The sequence below is a fragment of the Mus caroli genome, unplaced genomic scaffold (genome assembly GCF_978045245.1).
Source record: "Mus caroli unplaced genomic scaffold, Mus_caroli_1 scaffold_13, whole genome shotgun sequence".
NCBI lineage: Eukaryota > Metazoa > Chordata > Mammalia > Rodentia > Muridae > Mus > Mus caroli.
The window spans coordinates 37,275,465-37,297,050 of record NW_028227268.1 but is presented as its reverse complement, the minus strand read 5'-3'; the positions used below and the strand labels follow the sequence as shown (position 1 = coordinate 37,297,050).

The 21,586-nt window shown below is 43.3% G+C and overlaps 1 protein-coding gene across 1 annotated transcript in view; it reads right to left on the bottom strand.

Moving 5' to 3' along the window:
* Appbp2 (amyloid beta precursor protein binding protein 2) overlaps positions 1 to 13,230 on the bottom strand; it is a 46,974-nt gene extending 33,744 nt beyond the window's left edge. Inside the window, exon 1 of the mRNA XM_021177544.2 lies at positions 12,759 to 13,230. Within this exon, the coding sequence (XP_021033203.1) occupies positions 12,759 to 12,896 (138 nt within the window). The 5' untranslated portion in view covers positions 12,897 to 13,230. The remainder of the gene's footprint in view (positions 1 to 12,758) is intronic.
* Positions 13,231 to 21,586: the final 8,356 nt, after the last annotated feature.

The following is a 21,586-nucleotide window of genomic DNA, read 5'->3' as shown; positions in this document are numbered from 1 at the left end:
GCACAGAGACCAGTCCTCCTTCCTGGCTGCATCATGTCTGCCTAGCTGCTGCCATGCTTCTCACCAGAGTGATAATGGACTGAACCTCTGAAACTGTAAGCCAGCCCCAACTAAATGTTGTCCTTTATAAAAAGTTGCCTTGGTCATGGTGTCTCTTCATAGCAATAAAACCCTAATCAAGACATCTTTGCTCTCCAAAAAGATGAGCTGTACTTTAATCTGGTATGGGGTCACATGGCTGAGAGAGTTCAGAGGAGGGCCAAAGGCTGAGCTGATTATCCTTATACCAGGTTAAGGTTTACAGTTTACCAGTTTTCGAAATTGGCTACATCAATTCACACGGTACATGTCACCTATCAGTCCAGAACATACTGGTGGATCTCAACACTACTGTCTCCCTGTGAAGTCCGGGGTTTCCTGCATTTGTTTTTGGTACTACTGCTCTCCAGAGCTCATCTTTGGGGTCAATGATTAAGCCTTGTCTCTATTATGTGGTCAGAGGCTGAATACTGGCTAAACACTGACTGCCCTCTACTTGGACAGCTCATGCTCCCTGGGGACAGTATGTAAACTATTTCTCATAGAGATGATGGTACTAGGAACACCAACCCAAGAATAAATCTGGAAGATGAACTCCAACTACACAGATTTTAAGTTCTCCAACATCAAGGGTCATGCCTGTACAAAGCCACCTGGCTCTTCTGGAGCCCATAGCTGACTCAAGGCTCTCCTTACTAGAAGCCCAGGTCAACAGCTTCTTTGATAAACTGTAGAGTCTCAGCTCCTCAGCAAATGCTCACTTCTCTGACCCCTCTTCAGTTTCAATCCTGGTGACCTTATCATCTAACACTTCAGCAAAGCACCTTCCTCACTTGAGGTCCTGGGGGGATATGGGCACAATAACACACAACATGACTGTGAGCCTCATTATCCCCATCGGCAGGTGCCTGATGTCACTTTTCTGAGGCCCCCAACCACCCTCCACATCCATCCAGAGTCCCAAGTGGAGCTGGAAATGGGGCTATAGCCCATTAAGCTTTTGCTGCAGATAGACCCCAGGAACAAAGGGCAGAGGTAATGAATCCTTACCTCCAACCTCTAGGCACTCCATTACCAATCTCAATGCTGTAGTGGACTTTTAAACAGACTCTAACGAGATGTGAGGAGGGAAGAGAAAGGAGGACGGGGGATAGAAATACAAGAACCTTCTACTCGACTCCTCCTTTTCTCCCAAGGCCTTCATCTCCTCCAGCTGCCCTAAAGCCCTTATAAATGAGCTCTTTTCTCTTTAAAGAAAATTATAAAGAAAACTCTTCCAAAGGACCTGGGCTCAGTTCCCGGCACCCATGTGACAGCTCACAACTTTTGTAATTCCAATTCCAGGGATCTGACTCCCTCATAGACATACATGTAAGTAGAACAAAATCTATCTCTACCTACCTACGTAAGTTTGCACTATCCAATCTGTTCCTTCACTGGGTGTATCCTGTTCCTGGCCTGTTTTTCCCAAGTTTCCTCTCTTTCTTCTCATCCAAGATCCCAGGAATAAACAACATCCCTGATGTTTTAGTTTCCAAAGTAGGGTATGCCTATATATAGATAATTGCTTGATAAATTATCAGTCTAAAAAAACATGCCTGATTAAGAGGTGATTTTTGGGTTTTGTTGTCTTTTGAGACTAAGTCTCATATAACCCAGACTGGCCTTGAACTCACTGTGCAGTGATCTTCTAGCCGCCAATCCTGTGGTTGGCCAGAATTCTTTGGTTAATTTATAACTTAAGTTGTCTCTACTAACATGTTACTTCCTCATGGAGCTCTTTCAGAGTTCTCAATTCAAATTCCATTCATTATATTCTCCCTATGATACAGTGTGCTTTCTTTCAAGCAGGCTCAGAAGAGGGGGAGGAAGGCTTGGCGGAGCCAGAGGATACTACAAGAACACACACCACTGAAGCAACTAATCAGGGGTCATGGGGCTCACGGAAAATGAAGTAACAAACAGGGGCTCTGTATGGGTCTGAACCGGGTCTTCCGTATATACCCTCTAGCTATGTAGCTTGGTGTTCCTGTGGGACTCCCGACAATGAGAGTGAGGGTGTCTCTGGCTCTTTTGCCTGTGCTTGGGACCCTTTTCCTCCTAGGTCGCCTCATCCAGCTGTGATATGGGTTTGAGCCCAGTCGTATCTTTTTTTTTAAGATTTATTTATTTATTTATTTAATTTTTATTTATTTATTATATGTAAGTACACTGTAGCTGTCTTCAGACACTCTAGAAGAGGGAGTCAGATCTCGTTACGGATGGTTGTGAGCCACCATGTGGTTGCTGGGATTTGAACTCTGGACCTTCGGAAGAGCAGTCGGGTGCTCTTACCCACTGAGCCATCTCGCCAGCCCCTCGTTGTATCTTTTTAGGCCTTGTGTGGTGGATATCCCTGCAGGCCCACTGTTTCTTTCTGTTCTTTTTTTTTTTTTTTTTTAAGGGAAACAGAGGAGGAGTTGATCTGGGAGAGAGGGGAAGTGAGGAGAAAAAATGAAAAAAAAAGTATATTTATATTTCAAAGAAGAAATGAGGAGAAGGTATTTGTTAACCATTACTTTATGACATCCTATAACCTATGAAGTGGCTTCAGTCACTACTATATTCCCAATCTTTAGCATGATTCCTGGTACTAGATATGCATTTAAATTTTTGGAATGAATAATTTTGGTAGTTCCCAACTTTGGATGAACTTGAAACTCAGAAGAGACAAACTCAAGATGGTCTCTATTCTATAGTTTATAATTAGCAACCAAGTATTCAGTACTGTTATTCTATTATTTTTTGAAATAGTTCAGAAGTTGGTAAATATGATCCTAAGGAAAACCCCAATTTTTACACATAGATATGTCATCCCAACCATGTTATGAACAATTTATAAGAAAGATCTAACAGTGAATCTCACATGCTCAAGTTTTCACAGTAACTTCCAAAATTTTTCTAAGTACTTGGCTTTATTGTTTTCTTTTTTTTAAAAAGTATTTTAAAATACTATATTATGTGACTATGTGTATGGGCCTTAATGTGGTGTGTGTGCGCATGTGTGTGCATGAACCACATCCATACAGGAGCCCACAGAGCTTAGAAGGCGGCATCACAGCCCCTGGAACTGGAGTTACAGGCCATTCTGAGCCATCAAGTGGATTCTGGGAACTGAGCCTTGGTCCTCTGCAAAAACAGTAAATTCTCTTAACCTAACCACTGAGCCATCTCTCCATCCCCCTTAAAAATGTTTATTAATTCTTTGACATTATTATACAATGTATTTTGATCATATTCAATTCTTCCTCGCCCAGTTCCTTTCAGATCCAGCTTCCTTACTTGTCAACACCAATTCTGTGCCCTCTTCAAAGAAAACTGAAAACAAAACAAAACACAGAATTCAGTTTGCGGTGTCCACACCCTCTTGATTGTAGGCCATCCACTGGTGCTTGGGTTGCTCTCCAAGGGCCACATCCTCAAAGAGAAGTGACTCTTCCTCTCCCAGTGGCTCCCATCTGGCTGGATGCAGGACTTGTGCATGCTGTCACAGATGCTGCAAGTTCACACGTGCAGCTGCCCTGCTGTCTCACTGTGGCCATCTCCTCCCTCTGACTCTCACAGGCTTCAGTTCCTTACTCCACTTTTTGGGAAGAGGGGACTAAGTATCCCATAGCCTTAGTCTCTACACCTTAACCAGTTGTGGGTCTCTGTGTTATTTGCCATATGTGATCTAACCTTTTTAGAGCAAGGTGCTAGTAGCTGGTGAACAGCAGCCTCAGGTTTCTACTATAGAATATAGAGAATATAACAAAGATGGAAAACTTGAAAACAAATTCTGAATATGGCTGCTTTAATTTATAGACAAAAATATGTTTCTTTTTTCCCCTCCTAAGACAGGGTCTCTCTTTGTAGCCCTGGCTGTCTAAAACTCACTCTGTAGACTAGGTTGGCCTCAAACTCATAGAGATCTGACTCCTGAGCACTGAAATTAAAGGTGTTGAACCACCACTGGCTGGCTGGTTTGAAGCTTTTGAACACAGAAAATCTACAGTTGCCAAAAATTAAGAAGATAAAACTTGAGCTGGTGGTGGTTAAGCCCAGCACATGGGAAACAGAAGCAGATGGATCTCTTGAGTTTTACATAGTAAGTTCCAGGAGAGTCGGGGCTACAAAACAAAAACCTGGCCTACAAGCAAAGTGCAGTAGTACACATCTGTAACTCCGGTATCAGACCGGAGGCTGAGATGGGAAGATTCCAATTCCAGGACACTCTGAATTAATGACGCTGTCACAGAAAAACATAAACAAAAAATTGAAAAAGGAGCTCAAGGGGCTGGTGAGATGGCTCAGTGGGTAAGAGCACCCGACTGCTCTTCCGAAGGTCCAGAGTTCAAATCCCAGCAACCACATGGTGGCTCACAACCATCCGTAACGAGATCTGGCGCCCTCTTCTGGAGTGTCTGAAGACAGCTACAGTGTACTTACATATAATAAATAAATAAATCTTTAAAAAAAAAAAAAAAGAAAAAGGAGCTCAAGAGATAGCTCAGTCATCAAAAACAGTTGCAGAGCAAGCATGTCGCCCTGAGTTCAATGCCCAACATCTCCTCTAATCCCAGCACTGGGGAGGCTGGGGGCGGTGGGGGCAGCTGGAGCTCCTGGCCAGCTAGTCCCACTTCCCCCAGTGCCCCCACACCCCTTTCTTGAAACAAGATTTCAAAGCCCTAGCTGGCTGGTCTGAAATGCACACATACACATTCATACAAGCACACACTCAGGCAAGCACACACCCATGCATTTGTGCACATGGCTATGAGAGACCCATTCTCAAAAACCAAGGTGGAGCGGGCATGGTGGCCCACATCTTTAAACCAAGCATGTGGGAGGCAGAGGCAGGCATATCTCTGAGTTCAAGGCCAGACTGGTCTAAATAGTAAGACCCTGTCTGAAACAAACAAAAGGACCAAGGACCACAAGGCCTGAGGACTACCATACATACCTCTGGCCTCCACATATACACCACACCTTAACTGCATACCTACAACCACACTTCCACACAAAACCAAACAAATCTGTTATGAACCATTGAAACTCATGAAGTTCTCAGAGACAAATGTAAAAGCACCCAGGTGGGGAGATGACATTTATCATATAGTAACCATCAAAACTCCAGAATAAAAAACAAAAACACAAAAACAAAAAACCCTCCAGAATACATAAAATTCTGTTCACAGAACAAAATAACCCATTTCTAAAAAAGGAAAAAAGAAATGAAAAGAAAAAAAAAGAAAATGAACTTACAGCTAAAAAGAGACTTAAGAGAGAGATCTGGTCTGAGGAGACTGCTCAGTGGGTAAGAGTACCTACTGCCCAAGCAAGAGGACCTAAATTCAGATTGCCATCTCTAATATAAGACTTGGCACATGTGAGTATAACACCATCACTGTGGGAGTGTAGACAGTTGTACCACTGCAACTTGCTGGCTAATAGCCTGGCTCCGGGTCTAGTGACAAACTCTAAAGATAATAAGGCATAGTAACAAAGTAGGACCTCCAGTGTCTTGGTGTACACATGTGTGCACATATATTACATATCACTACATGTTACATACATTCAATACAAGCACACAAAAGATATATTCCAGGACCACTGGGGCTGTAGCTCAATAGTGTGTTTGACAGACCTGCTCAATAGTGTGTTTGGCAGAACTGTGTATGATGGTACATGTCTGTAATCCCACTACGTAAGATGCAGAAGGATCAAAACAGGACCATTCTTTTTTATTTTAAGATTTACTTATTTATTATATGTAAGTACACTGTAGCTGTCTTCAGACACCCCGTAAGAGAGCATCAGATGTTGTTATGGATGGTTGTGAGGCACCATGTGGTTACTGGGATTTGAACTCAGGACCTCTGGAAGAGCAGTCAGTGCTCTTAACCACTGAGCCATCTCTCCAGCCCAGAACAGGACCATTATTAGCCACATATGAAGTTCAAGGCAACCATAGGCTATATGATATATGAGATTCTATCTCCAAATAAGGTCCATTACTAAGTAGTAGAACTCAAGGTCCTAATTGAAACAAGCAATTTGAAATCAGACACGCATTATGCTCAAGTATTAGTTATTAAAATATCATAGGTGAAATAATATCTAGATTTGTATCCAAATACAAGACGGGATAAAATGGGTGAGAAATTAGATTCTATAATAAAAATGAGGACATGACAATAATACCAGGATCTCACTATTTACATCAGGCTACAAGGTAGGCCTTTAATTTCTTGACTCCCACCCCGTCTTAGCCTACTGACTGCTGGAAGTTTGGCATATGCTACCATGCTAACATATACCTATGTATGTATGTATACATACACACAAACACACACACATATATGAATGAAATGGTCACTTTTAGCGCTGTGTACAAGACACATGCAGGTCCATCCATCACCCTATTCTATGTATGTGTTTAATTTAACATGAAAAGTTTATTTTATGGTGGTACGGATCAGGCTAGAGAAGACCTCAACATGCTGGCAAGCACTCTACTTCTAGCAGGGAAGAGAAGCTGAAGATGGCTTAGTAGTTAGACGCACACACTGTTCTTACAGAGGACACAAGTTCATTTATAACCACACCTAACTCCCAGCTTCAGGGGATGCCACACTTCTGCTCTCCAAGTTTACCTGTATCATCTGCATCATTTAAAAAGTAAAATGGGGGGGCAGGGGTAGAGAGATGGCTCAGTGGTTAAAAGCACCGACTGCTCTTCCAGAGGTCCTGAGTTCAAATACTAGCAACCACATGGTGGCTCACAACCATCCCTAATGAGCTCTGACACCCTCTTCTGGAGTGTCAGAAGACAGCTACAGTGTACTTACATATAATAAATAAATAAATCTTTAAAAAAAAAAAAAGTAAAATAGGAATAAAGAGTGGCAGGCAATGCAGCTCAGCAGCTGAAGATTCTCGCCACCAAGCCTGACCTGAATTTGCTCTCTGAGGCTCACAAATGGAAGAGAAGCCAGGCAGTGGCAGTAAGATTTCTGAGTAGATCAGGCCAGCCTGACCTACAGAGTAAGTTCCAGGACAGCTGGGGCTATTCAGAGAAACCCTGTCTCGGAAAAAACAACAATAACAACAAACAAACAAACAAAAAAACCAAAACCAAAAAACCCAAAACAAAACTAAACATGGTAGTATGTACACACAATCACAATCCTACCACTTAGGATGAAGAGGCTAAATCAGCAGTTCTCAACCTTCCTAATGCTAAACCCTTTAATAATAATAACCCTTTAATCCCTCATCTTGTAGTGACTCCAACCAATAAGTTACTGTTACTTCATAACTGTTATTTTGCTACTGTCTAATATAATATATAGGATATCTGATATGAAATCAAAAAAGGATTTCAACACACAGGTTGAGAACCACTGGGCTAGAAGCTCATGAGTTTTATGGCAGCACTGGCTACAGGAGACTATGAATCAACAACATCAGAGGCTGGGAAGAGAAGGGAAAGGTAGGTAGGGAAGCAGAGGGAGGAAGGAAATGGAGGCAAGGGAATTAGCTTCATCAATGAAGTGCTTGCTTGCTTGTAAGCATGAAGACCAGAGTTAAACCCTAGCATCCAAGTAAGGCACTCTGCTGAATAATCAAAGCACTTGAAGGTGGAGACAGTAAGATCCCTGAGACACTGTAGTCAGCTAGTCTAGCCAATGAGACACTGTGTCCAAAGAGATGGGTGGTCATCTTGAGGATGATACCCTAGGTTGTTCTCTGGCCTCCATACTCAGGTGTATATATGGATACATGGAACACACACAAGTATAAACTTTAAACATTAAAAATGATATGTTAGCCGGGTAGTGATGGCACATGCCTTTAATCCCAGCACTTGGGAAGCAGAGACAGGCGGATTTCTGAGTTCAAGGCCAACCTGGTCTGCAGAGTTCCAAGACAGCAGAGAAACCCTGCCTTGAAAAACCAAAAAGATATGTTGCCAGCTAGGCAGTGGTAGTGCATGCCTTTAATCCCAGCACTCAGGAGGCAGAGGCAGGCAGAGTTTTGAATTCCAGGACAGCCAGGACTATACAATGAAACCATGTCTCAAAAAAACAAAAACAGCCGGGCGTGGTGGCCCACGCCTTTAATCCCAGCACTCGGGAGGCAGAGGCAGGCGGATTTCTGAGTTCGAGGCCAGCCTGGTCTACAAAGTGAGCTCCAGGACAGCCAGGGCTACACAGAGAAACCCTGTCTCGAAAAAACCAAAAAAAAAAAAAAAAAACCAAAAAAAACAAAACAAAAACAACAACAAAGATATGTCAGTTTGTACTCTATAAGCACGGTAGAAGCTTCTATTAATTAATATTCTTTTTTTTCTCTCAGGTTGTATTTTGACTGGGCACAAGGGACACAGAGGACAATATTGAGTGTTGTTCCTCAGGACACTGACCACCTCATTCTCTTGAAGCAGGGTCATATGGCTTCTGGCTTCACACTTAGAAAAGTCTTCTCACCAGGCAGTGGTGGTGCAAGCCTTTAATCCCAGCACTTGGGAGGCAGAGGCAGGTGAATTTCTGAGTTGACAGAGGCAGGTGAATTTCTGAGTTCGAGGCCAGCCTGGTCTGCAGAGTGAGTTCCAGGACACCCAAGGCTATACAGAGAAACCCTGTCTCAGGGGAAAAAAAAAAAGTTCTTCTCCATGCCAAGATGGCTTTGTTGGCAAGAAAAGCAACCATTACCTCTCATTTATTTTTATGCAATACTTTTGTAATTTGTAAATTACCTTTAAAATTATTTTTAAGTAATAAATTTTAGTAAGATATTGACCTGATAACTTATTCAGTCGATTCTAATAGGTATATTTAAAAGTATAACCTCGGGCTGGAGAGATGGCTCAGTGGTTAAGAGCACTGATGCTCTCCAAAGGTCCTGAGTTCAAATCCCAGCAACCACATGGTGGCTCACAACCATCTGTACTGGGATCTGATGCCCTCTTCTGCTGTGTCTGAAGGCAGCTATAGTGTTCTCATATACATAAAATAAATAAAATCTTTAAATAAAATCTTTAAAATATATATATAACCTCATGGAGTTCATTTTGGTACATGATCTGAGGTAGTGGTCTAACTTACCAAACAGCCAGTCATCTAAATAAAGCATCTCAAAAACTCTTTTCCCATTTGATGTGAAATACAGCACTGTCTCTTAACTTCCTTATGTTATGAAACTTCAAACTGTTTTCATTTCTTTTGGGCTGTCCTGTACTCAACCTCTCACTCTGCTGTTACTGGGCCAGTAGTGTCATCAAGTATTAACGTGTAGCTTTCCAATATACCCAGGGATCCTAAAGTGCACTTCTCTAAGCCACTGTGCCTCAAATGTTTCTTGGCTCATGTTCCCATGTTCCCAAGATAATTTAATGTGTCTTATACTAAGTAAAATCTTTGGTTGGTTGGATTGGGTTTTTTTGTTTGTTTTGAAACAGGGTTTTTCTGTGTAACTTTGACTGTCCTAGAACTTGCTGTCTAGATCAGACTGGCAGAGATCTGACTGCTTCCCCAGTCCAGGTGCTAGGATTAAAGACAACACCATAGCTGGTTCCCACCAAGGGCTCTTAACCACTTCGCCATCTCTAAAGCCAGAATACACACTATTTTAAAAAGCAACCTGAACTGGGCATGGTGGTATATACCTGTAAGCCTAGCGACTTGGGAGGCTGAAGCATTTCAAGCCATGGTAGGGCTACTGAGTTAATTCAAGGCCATACCAAGCAACTTAATGAAACACTATATCAAAATAAAAAGTTGCCATGGTAGTGGCTTAGGCCTTTATTTTTATTTACTTTATGTTTTAAGACAAGGTCTCTCTGCATAGTTCTGACTAGCTTGGAACTCCTCACATATATATAGACCAGGCTGGCCTCAACTCACAGAGATTTGTCTGGCACTAAGGCCCTTAAATCTCAGCACCAGGAGGCAAAGGCAGGTGTCTATCTCTGAGTCAAGAAACCAGTCTGGTCTTCATAGAGTTCCAGGCCAGCCAAAAAAAATTCTGTCTTAAAAGAAATACAAAGCCGGGCGTGGTGGCGCACGCCTTTAATCCCAGCACTCGGGAGGCAGAGGCAGGCGGATTTCTGAGTTCGAGGCCAGCCTGGTCTACAAAGTGAGTGCCAGGACAGCCAGGGCTATACAGAGAAACCCTGTCTCGAAAAACCTAAAAAAAAAAAAAAAAAAAAAAGAAATACATAAAAAGTTAAGAGAAGGGCTGGTGAGATGGCTCAGCGGGTAAGAGCACTGACTGCTCTTTCGAAGGTCCTGAGTTCAAATCCCAGCAACCACATGGTGGTTCACAACCACCCATAATGAGATCTGACCCCCTCCTCTTCTGGTGCATCTGAAGTCAGCTACAGTGTACTCATGTATAATAATAAATCTTTGGGCCGGAGCCAGCAGGGACTGAGCGAGCAGAGTTGACCAGAATGGCGGGGCCAACCGGAGCAGGCAGAGGTCCTAAAAATTCAATTCTCAACAACCACATGAAGGCTTACAGCCATCTGTTCAGCTACAATGTATTCACATACATAAAATAAATAAATAAATACATCTCTTAAAAAAAAAAGTTAAGAGAAATCTGGGGATGTAGTGTAGTAGACTGCTTGTGTAGCATGAACTAGACACTAGATTCAACTTCCAGAACAGTAAATGCATAAATAAGACAAAGAAGGGCTGGAGAGATAGCTGAGCAGTTAAGAACACGGACTGTTCTTCCAGGTCCTGAGTTCAAATCCCAGCAACCACATGGTGGCTCACAACCATCTGTAATTGGATCTGATGCCCTCTTCCGGTGTGTCTGAAGATAGCTACAGTGTGTACTCATAAATAAAACAAGTAATTCTTATTAAAAAAAAAAAAAAAGGAAGCAAGTTTTACCAGGTTTATACTCTACTATACAGGTGAATTTAGTTATAAGACGTAAACAAAGTAACAGATGACCGTATTTAACCCAGCTCCAAGCCCTGCACCAAGGTCCACATCAAGTTATCTTACTAAAAAATAAAATGTTCCCAAAAAAGCAATATGAAAACTCTGACCTACACAGAGACAGGACACAGGCCAAAAGCACACTCACTAACAATAACCTTCAAAGGAAAGGCTTTAATTTTAGTGGAAGGTACTAAAAGATACTAAAAGCATTTTGACAGAATTCAGAGATTAAGGGTATTTTTACTGGTTAGATTCCCAGGGACTTCCTCTAGAAGGTGTACACTATACATATGACTTAATAAAATCAACAGAAATAGCACATACTGCAGCAGTTTTCCAGGTTGAGCAAAGCCAATTAATTTGTCCTTGGTACAGATGTAGCCTAAATGCATAAAACTAACATTAGTCACACACAAGTAATCAATGTATCAAAACCGTCTGGAATGGAGGGAGGTCTCCTTCTAAATCTAAAAAATTTAACACGTGCTGTCAAGATGAATCTTCTCCAGATATTTAGGAGGGAAATGAGTTTACCTGTTAAGTAAGGGTTGGTGCAAAGCAGCAGCAGGGTTTATAGACTGCAGCATGTCAGTTGCTAATTCTGAAAGAATGTTCTCAAGCTGGAAAAAGCAGACAATCTCTCTTATAAAACAAACGCCCTAAAACACCGAACAAATATAAGAATATACAAATCTGGTAAACATCAAATTACACTGCTGGGAGACAACTAACTAATGAAGTAATACTAAAGATCTAAAAATAAAAGCTCTACTGGTCATATTTTGCAAAAGTGGCTACTGGAAACTGAAGTTCTCGCTGACTCAAAGCAAGGATCCCTGAATAAGGCCAGTGTTCACACTCAAATGTGGGGGAGAGGAAAAGGGAGGCTCCGAGTCCATAAAGTTCTCCTCCCTCTCAGAACACTGCAAAAATTGTCCACATCTAAGAACACTTACCCTTGAAACTCCTTGGAGAGCAACTTGGGACTTTCTATGCAGATTTTTGAGAGGGAGCGACGCAAGAATGCTGCAAAATCGCACTTTTCATACACATTGGTATAATTCAGATTTCTACTTCTTGCTTTCAGGGAATTTCACTGCGTCCTTTCTAAAGATCCAGTCTATTACTAATCTATTAATAAAATTCCCAATTTAACCCAAAGTGTAAACCGAAAAACCAAAACAAACCCAGAAACCACACAAAAAAGCTTTCAAGGATATGCAAATGAAGCCCACAGATCATTTTCAATAAGCCCTAACTAAATCATTTCGGATTGAAAGAAAGGAAAGAGACGAAACTCGGACCGGCGAAGGGAGGGGGAAAAAAGAAAAAAAAAAAAAAGAAAAAGAAAGAAAGAAAGAAAGCAGTTACTCGGGTAAAGAGGATCGACGAGATGACAAAGTAGGGAGAATTAGGGGTGGAGCGGAACAAAAAAGTCCAGCTGATACAAACACTAGAGAAGGCAGAAAATACCCCAGCGATTAGAGGACCGGGTGGGACTCCGCTGGGCCAGGCATTCCCGCAGGCCTACCCTGGGGCCCCTAAGGGGATGGCGGATAGCTCTCACACAAGAACCCCCCCGGGCCGCACAGACCGGGAGGCAGACGCGGGGGTGGCGGCGTATCGGAAAGCGGCCACCGCAGCCGACGCTGCCTGGAGAGCTACGGGCCGGGCCGTGGACGTGGAAGGGGGTGCGGCCCGGGAGCAGCGGCGGGATCGGATAGAGCAGATCCGCTGTACCTTGTAGTAAACGTCGAACTGGATATTCTCCGGCAAGGAGCGGATGTCGCGGCGCGAGCGGATGTAGTTGTCCACGACAGCGGAGATGGCGGTGTTGTAGAGCGTCTCCGGGATCCACTCGAGCTCCACGGCCGCCATCTTCCCTCGCTCCTCCTCCGCCTCCTCCCGCAGGCCTCCGCCTCCCTCCGTAGCGAACCCGTGTGAGGCTCCGGAGGCTTCCGAGGGGCGGCGACCACGCGGGCGAGCGGGCCGGCGCGCGCCTCTCGTACCGGGCTGCCGGGCCTCTGCGTGCGCGCGGGGCCTGAGGGCAGATGGTGCTGGCGATAGCGGCGGCGGCGGCGGAGGTAGAGGCCGCCACGGAAGATCCGGACGAACGCAGAGCAGGACCGTACTGAGAGCCTCACATTCCCAACAGGAGAGCGAGCCCAGTTCCGTCCAGGCTCTCAGCTCTGCATGGGCGGGGCTGCGTGTGTGGCGTCATGACGTCAACGCGCGATGCGCCGACGCGCCCGGGAAGGAATGCGGCAGGCGGAAAACTTGCGGAGAAAGAGCGCGGAGCGTCTGAGGGCCGCTGGGTGCTTGTTCCTAAAGGACGAGACACCGGGGAGGCTGGGCGGTAGTTGGAGTGGTGTTTTATCCAGCGTGCTGTGGCTCTCCAGCACAGTCTCGTTTCAGTGAGTTTTTCGACGACAGCCCTCTTGAACTTTAAGAATTGATCTTTTAGATCAACGAACTTTAGGACTGATCTGTTTTTCACAAAAGTGCACAGCAGGGCCAGGGCATGGTGCACTTGGAATGGATCGCTTGGGAGGCAGAGGCAGGGGTATCTCCTGAGGTCAAGGTCTATGGAGTGAGACCCTGTCGCAAACAAAGAAAACCTATATGAGGGATGTGGTAGCCCATCACTTTTATCCCAGCACTGCAGAGGCAGAGGCAGGTGGATTTCTGTGAGCTCCAGGCCAGCCTGGTCTACAGTGTGAGTTCCAGGCCTGTCAGGACGATAGGGAGACCGGGTCTCAAAAAAGAAAGAAAGAAAGAAAGAAAAGAAAAATGCATGGTAGTCTGAATATTGAAAAATTACATATTCAAGGAATTCACTTAACGCTATAAATCCTTTGTTAGGCCCAGTCCCTCCAGCCCCAACCCCCCCCCCCCCACTTAAGTTTTATTAAGCCCCTTGTTCTGGCCCCTCACTAAGGAGGGAAAGTTTGGATTTCATTGTAAAACCATTTACATTGTAACTTTTTAGTATGTTCATTTATCCAATTTTTCTCCCCTTCCCTTTCTCCCTCTTGCTCTGACCTTGCTCTCTCCTGCACTACTCGCTCAGCCCTGGCTCATAGATTCTTTTTCATTGGGGATGGTTGTGAGCCACCATGTGGTTGCTGGGATTTGAACTCATGACCTCTGGAAGAGCGGTCAGTGCTCTTAACCTACTGAGCCATCTCACCAGACCCTATCCAATTTTATTTTATTTTATTTTTTTTGGTTTTTCGAGACAGGGTTTCTCTGTATAGCCCTGGCTGTCTTGGAACTCACTTTGTAGACCAGGCTGGCCTCGAACTCAGAAATCTGCTTCCCCAGTTCTGGGACAATTTTTTTTTTTAAGATTTATTTATTTATTTTATGTATATAAGTACACTGTAACTGTACAGATGGTTGTGAGCCTTCATGTGGTTGCTGGGAATTAAAGTTAGGACCTCTGCTTGCTCCAGTCCCGTTCGATCTGGTCAATCCCACTTGCTCTGGCCCTGTTCGCTCCAGCCCAAAGACTTATTATTATAAATACGTACACTATAGCTGTTTTCAGACACACCAAAAGAGGGCATCAGATCTCATTACGGATGGTTGTGAGCCACCATGTGGTTGCTGGGATTTGAACTCAGGACCTTCGGAAGAGCAGTCAATGCTCTTACCCGCTGAGCCATCTCTCCAGCCCAATTTTTTTTTTTTTTTAAGAAGTAAAATTTGAGCCGGGCGTGGTGGCGCACGCCTTTAATCCCAGCTCTTGGGAGGCAGAGGCAGGCGGATTTCTGAGTTCGAGGCCAGCCTGGTCTACAAAGTGAGTGCCAGGACAGCCAGGGCTACACAGAGAAACCCTGTCTCGAAAAACCAAAAAAAAAAAAAAAAAAAAAAAAGAAGTAAAATTTGTCTAACATGCCTTGGCTCTCCTAGAACTTTATCTGTAGACCAGGCTAGCCTCAAGTCACAGAGATCTGCTGCCTCTGCCTCACTAGTGCTGGGATCAAAGGTAGTTGCCAGCACTTTTTTAACCACTGAGCAATCACTCGAGCCCCGTTTCCCCATTTTGCAGTGAAAAAAAAAAAAAGACTCTACTAAATGTTTTGGCTTGCCTACCAAATTCTTCTAGTAGTCTGAGAATGTCAAACAAATGGAGGGATGCACTTTAAATCCAGCAAAACTGATTAACTGTACACACATTTAAACATCTTCAGTCCTGTGATTTCTTAGGCTGTAATTGACAAACCTGGGAGAGCTGTAGTCAGCCTCAAAAATAGGGTTGACAGATTTATCAAGTTAAAAAAAAATACATAGAAACCTCTAAAACACCCTTTGATTGATTGATTGATTGATTGATGATTGATTTTGAGTCAGGGTTCCACTTATGGGCATGGCTGGCCTGGAACAATAACTTGTTAGCTTTGGATTTAAACTTGCACTGATTCTCTATCTCCCAAGACAGGGGATGGGGGTGGGGGCTGGTGGGTATCAGTGAACTCAAATTTCTGTTGTTTGGTTGTTTTTGTATTGGGGAACGATTTGGGGCGCGTTATTTGTTTGTTTTTTAGAAGTAGAACTGGAGTTTTGCTTTTGAGTCCAAACTGACATGGAACAGGGAATCTTGACTCAGTCTACTGAGAGCTAGGATTACAGGCCCCTGCAGCCATGCTCTGTTGAAAGTTTTTAAAATGTATGAGCCATGACGAGGTTTTACCTATCCCTTTTTTTTTAAAGATTTATTTATTTATTTATTTATTTATTTATTATATGTAAGTACACTGTAGCTGTCTTCAGACACTCCAGAAGAAGGCATCAGATTTTGTTACGGATGGTTGTGAGCCACCATATAGTTGCTGGGATTTGAACTCAGGACCTTCGGAAGAGCAGTCGGCACTCTTAACCACTGAGCCATCTCACCAGCTCTACCTATCCCTTTAAGATCATAAAGAACATAGTTCCTGCTGGGCTGTGGTGCCACTCACCTTTAATCCCAGCATAGAGAGGCAGAGGCAGGCAGATATCAAGGCCAGCCTGGTCTCCAAAGGGAGTTCCAGCACAGCCAGGGTTACACAGAAAAATTCTGTCCTGAAAAAAACAAAACAAAACAAAACAACAACAAAGGAAAGAAAAAGAAAAAAACATAGTTCCTTTAGCAAGTCCTACATTAGTTTTCGGGCTCAAATATATTTTTGGAGCCCTTTCCAATATATAAAACGATATAGTTATAAAACTATATAACTATTCATTGTGACCTATTAAAACATTATTATCTTTCTCAATTCCAGTTTAAATGAATACCTATATTTTATCCAGCATCTATATTCAAGGGATACATGAAAGAATGCAGATCTCTTAGGATATTTCATCAGAATCAGAACTGGGATGCAGATTCTGTGAGTAGATGAAAGGTGTCAGACAAACATATCCATCGCGGTAAAATCTTAGATGCTGATAGTCAAAGTTAGAGATTTAAAAAGAGGGCTGGGAGCAGCTTGGCAGAGAAGCATGGGCATACAGAAGCCCTGCATTTGAACTCTGTCTTTAATTTGGGAACAGACCTCTTGATTCCTTTATGGCTTTGAAACAGAAGAAGTTATTAAAATATGAAAGATGTCCTTGGGAGCCTTGGTCAAGAGGACACAGCCTGGGTCACAGGCGGGGTGAGTAGTAGGAGCATCAAGTTCCTTGGGACAAGTTTGATCTTTGCCACCAGGATATCTGATTTCTTCTTGTTGTTTCTTCTCTTCCCACAACTACCTAGCAAACAGCAACCCACCACCACCAACTCCACCTCTCCCTCTCGGGGCCATAGCATTTATACACGCTCAGAAAAGTCCCTAGAATTCCAAACAGCACACACTTGCCAAGACTACCTGCAGCTGGCAAAATGGCACCCTGGCTAGAGCATGAGGCAAATCATAGCCAGCTGCGGTGGGCAACCCCACATACCACACTGGGGATTAAAATGAAAACACATTCTTATAATATTTCTATTTTTTTAATATATTTTATTACGTATTTTCCTCAATTACTATTTCTATGTTTATAAAGAAACCAAATTCTCACCACATATTACAATCACTAGGGTCGAAGTGGTTTATTATACACATACCATAGATAACTAGAAAACCCCAGGGGCTGGAGAGGTGGCTCAGAGGTTAAGAGCACTGACTGCTCTTCCAGAGGTCCTGAGTTCGATTCCCAGAAACCACATGGTGGCTCACAACCATCTGTAATGGGATCTGATGCCTTCTTCTAGTGTGTCTGAGGACAGCTACAGTGTACTCACATACATAAAATAAATAAATCTTAAAAAAAAAAAAAAAAGAAAAAGAAAAGGAAAACCCCACTTCAGCCCCCTAGGGTTGCCAGGTACTTATCGCTTTAGACTCCGTAATGACCCTCATGTCTCTCATGGCTACATGTAATAAACGTGTGAATTTCCTCAGGAGAAGGAGACATGCTGGAACGAGCGGCACAGGCCTGTCATCCCAGCTACTGAGGATGAAGCATGAGCATCACAGATTCAGACCTGCCAGAGCCATGCAGTGAGCAACTTAGACTGTCTTAAATTTTAACAAAACAAACCGATAGAAGTAGAGATGGGAATGGGCTCAGTTGCGGAGTTCTAGTGCCTCGCAGCTGAGAGGTCTTGGACTCAATCCCCAATATATCAAAATTAATGAAAATTAAAGTGGTACATACAATATGGTGGCCTGAGCAGGACAATTTTCTGCTATTGACCTTATTCTTTTGTGATAGGGATGTTGCTTTGTAGCATATGCTGGCCTTGAAATCACATCTTCCTGCCCTGGCCTCACAGTTATTGCCACTCCAGCCCTGCACTTCCATCCTTGCCTCTGTTACACGCAGGAATATTGAAATGGTCACAGTGACCGTTTTTGTCTTAAATCTGAAGTATTTTCCTGAAGACCAAGTCTAAATCCACATATTCAAGACTGATCCACCATGGAGAAATGGCTGCATGGATCCGAAAGCTGAGTTTTCAAGACATAGCTAGGGTGCCACATGTCATCACATCATAGAAGCTACACCATAAGTGACCAATGGGGCTCAAGTTCTACCCACTAGGGAAAGCTGCATATAGAAAAGTCTCATTCTTACCTCTCACCTACGTCTACAGAAAATGAAATTTCTGGACATGTTTACAACTACTGTCCCATAGATTTTTTTTTCTTCTTTATATTCTCCCTGATTAATACACATAACATTCTATTAATCAAGACCTATTGGGCTAGCACTCCAGCTCATTTAATAGAGTACTTATTTATGAAGCCTTGGGTTTAATTCCCAGAACCACATAAATATGGTAGGAACCAAATGAATGTAACGTGGTGGCACTGGAGAGGGAGGAAGGTGCTGAGGCTTGGTCTGTTGTTAGGTGTTGTAGTGCTAAACTCTGTACCCAAAGGCCTAGGCCTACAAGCCAATTCTCACATTTACAAGCTTTTGGGAGGTCGAGAAGAGAGAGGAACAGGAAAGAAGGAGGAGAGTGAGAGGAGCAGAGGAAGCCACCATGAGTGGAGTTGGTCCATGAGCATGAGGCCAGGAGAAACAGCAAGTATCTGGGGTATACCATTGGGGAGGTGACCAGGTCCACCGTGAGAAAAGTAAATTAAGCCAGGCCGTGGTGGTGCACGCCTTTGATCTGCACTTGGGAGGCAGAGGCAGGCAGATTTCTGAATTCGAGGCCAGCCTGGTCTATAAAGTGAGTTCCAGGACAGCCAGAATCATACAGAGAAACCCTGTCTTGAAAAAAAAAAGGAGAAGGAGAAAGAGAAGGAAGGAGAAGAGTATATTAGGGGCTAACCCCCTTCCACCAGTAATTTGTCAAAGTCAAATAAAATAACCATAGTCTGAATCTCATTTATTTGTAAGCCAGCAGTCAGGGATAAGCTTAAAATGGTTGTTCTACAGTAGGTCAGAAATTCAAGATCTGGGTATGCCCATGTACCTAAGTGCAGTACCTTTGGTACCTTCGTTGGATCCTCCTGCAGCTAGAGTTACAGGAAGTTGAGAACTGCCTGGTGTGGGGTAGAAACACTGGCCAGTGAGTAACAGTTAACATTAAAGCTAAGGGCACTCAAACCTGGGTCCTCTGAAAAGCAGTCAGTTCTCGTAACCACTGAGGCATCCATCTCTCCAGCCCCGTTTGTTTCTTAACATTGATCCTATGTCATCTGGAGAGAACAAGGAAGGGTGGGCTGAGAAGGTCTGTTGTCTAGAATAAGATTAAATTTCAGTATATGGACCCATATCTCTGTTCCTTGAGTTAATACTTAGAGAAACAAAGCAAGCCAGATGTTTCAAGTCTGTCTGCCGCTGTGTCTGCTCTGTTCTTTCACATCTTTTCCTCCATAAGCATCTTGAGAACCTAACAGCCAGTGTTATCACCTGGGAACCAAGGCTGCTTGGCTGACTTGAGTGTTAGCATCTTTACCTGCTGAGCCATCTTTCACTGTTTTTAAATGGACAGGTTATTGAGGCTTGGTCTGTTGCTGTGTATTGTAATACTGAATTCTGTACCCAAAGGTGAATTCACACATCTACCAGACTCTGTTGGGCAAACCTTGCTCCTTAATTTAAAACTGTTGAGGTATTGTAATGCTAAATACTAGTCCTGGTTGCCTGCCTTTGAGAAGATCCTCAGATACCCTGAGTGATGCTAGGTAACCTTGCCCCCGAAGTTATCCCTGATTGGTCAATAAAGATGCCTGTAGCCTATAGCTGGGCAGAGAGAGATAGATAGGTGGAGTTTTAGTTCCCAGGCTTGGGGTCTGAGGCAGGAGAACCTTCCAAGAAAGAAGGAAGAGAGAGGAACCGACATAATGGGATAGGCGGATCTTGAAAGCTTGGCCTTGAGGACTGGCCAATTAGAGTGAAGAGCGGCCCAGGTGGAATACGACGCGTTATAACTCAGGGTTATTGATAGGGAAGTAGATACTAATAGCTTAGAGGGTTGATATCTGCCCAGCTCTAGTGCTTTAAAGGCTTATCATAAATATAAAGGTTTTGTATCTTTTATCTGGGAACTGAATGGTCTAAGGTAGAGAAGAAAGCCCCAGTTGAGATTAAATAATTACTACAACATTAGCATAGATTACATGGTTGGTGTTGTGCAATCATTATCAGATATGTTTCCAGAATTTTATCATCATCCTAATAAAACATTCGGAAGCTAAGCTTCTAACTCCACATTCTCCTACTGTCTGTCTCTGACTTTGCCTGTTCTAGATACCTAATATAGCTGGCTGTGTGACTGGAGCCTTCAGTCTCAACCCAGGGGTGTAAAGCAGGGGGATTGTTAAGATGTTTTCAAGTAACATCCATGTTATCATCAGACTTGCATTGTTGTGTGTGGGTGTATGTATGTGAACCTGAATCTGTGCCCATGCATTTGGAGGCCAGAAAGCAACTTCATGTGTTATTCTCAGGAACACATCAGCCTCATTTTTCTGTTATTTTCTGAGGCAGAGTGTCTTGTTGGCCTGGAGCTTTCCAAGTAACCAAGGCTTGCTGGCTCATGAGCCTCAGGTATGCCTGCCTCCCCAGTGCTGGGCTTGAAGGCATGTGCTACCGCACCTGGTCATTGTTCTTGCTGTTTGTTTGTCTTGTTTTTAACCTGTGTTCAGAAGACTCAGGTTCTTGTGGAGAGCCTTTTGGGGTGCAGCTTGACAGGAATCTGACATTAGGGCATGACAGTGAAGTAAGTTCAGGCAGGGACCTGACATTGGCCAAGGACAAGGAAGTAAGAATCTGATTTTAGGTAGAACAAAGTAGGCTCAGATATCTTGATCATCCTTAGAAACTGCTATCACCAGAGTGATCATGGGGCTTTGTATTTATTGTCTTGCTTGTTCCTTGACTATTGTCTTGCTGGATTCCTCATTGTGCTACTCACCCTTAATACTTCCATGTAATTAAAATGGTATAAAAAGTGGATTGGAAAAAATTAAACCTGCCTTCAGTCTCAGAATTGACTGGGGTCATACTACAATGTTGTCGTAACCGTCTTTTTTTTCTTTTTAATCCTCACTCCCATGATGGAGAACCTGTTGACTGACTGAGCAGGCGTGGTCAGGTCCTTATGCTTCCACTGTAAGCATGTAACTGAGCCACGTCTCCAGCTCAGATTCTTTTTTTTTTTAAAGATTTATTTATTTTATGTATATGAGTACACTATAGCTGTATAGATGGTTGTGAGCCATCATGTGGTTGCTGGGATTTGAACTCAGGACCTTCGGAAGAGCACTCAGTGCTCTTACCCACTGAGCCATCTCACCAACCCAGATTATTTTTTAAGACTTACTAATATTCCACTGTGTATGCATTCCCTGGTTTTGCTTATTTTGTTTATTTTGAATATTCCTGTCTTGATGAACATTTGGGTTGTTCTACCTTTTGGCAAGTGAGACTACCATTGCTATGAGCAAAAAGCTCATTGATCTGTTTGCACCCTTACTTTCAGATGTCTGGAGAATATACTCAGAAGTAGAACTGCTAGACCATATGCTAATTCTATGTGTAACTTTTTTTTTTTTTTTTTTTTTTTTTTTTTTTGGTTT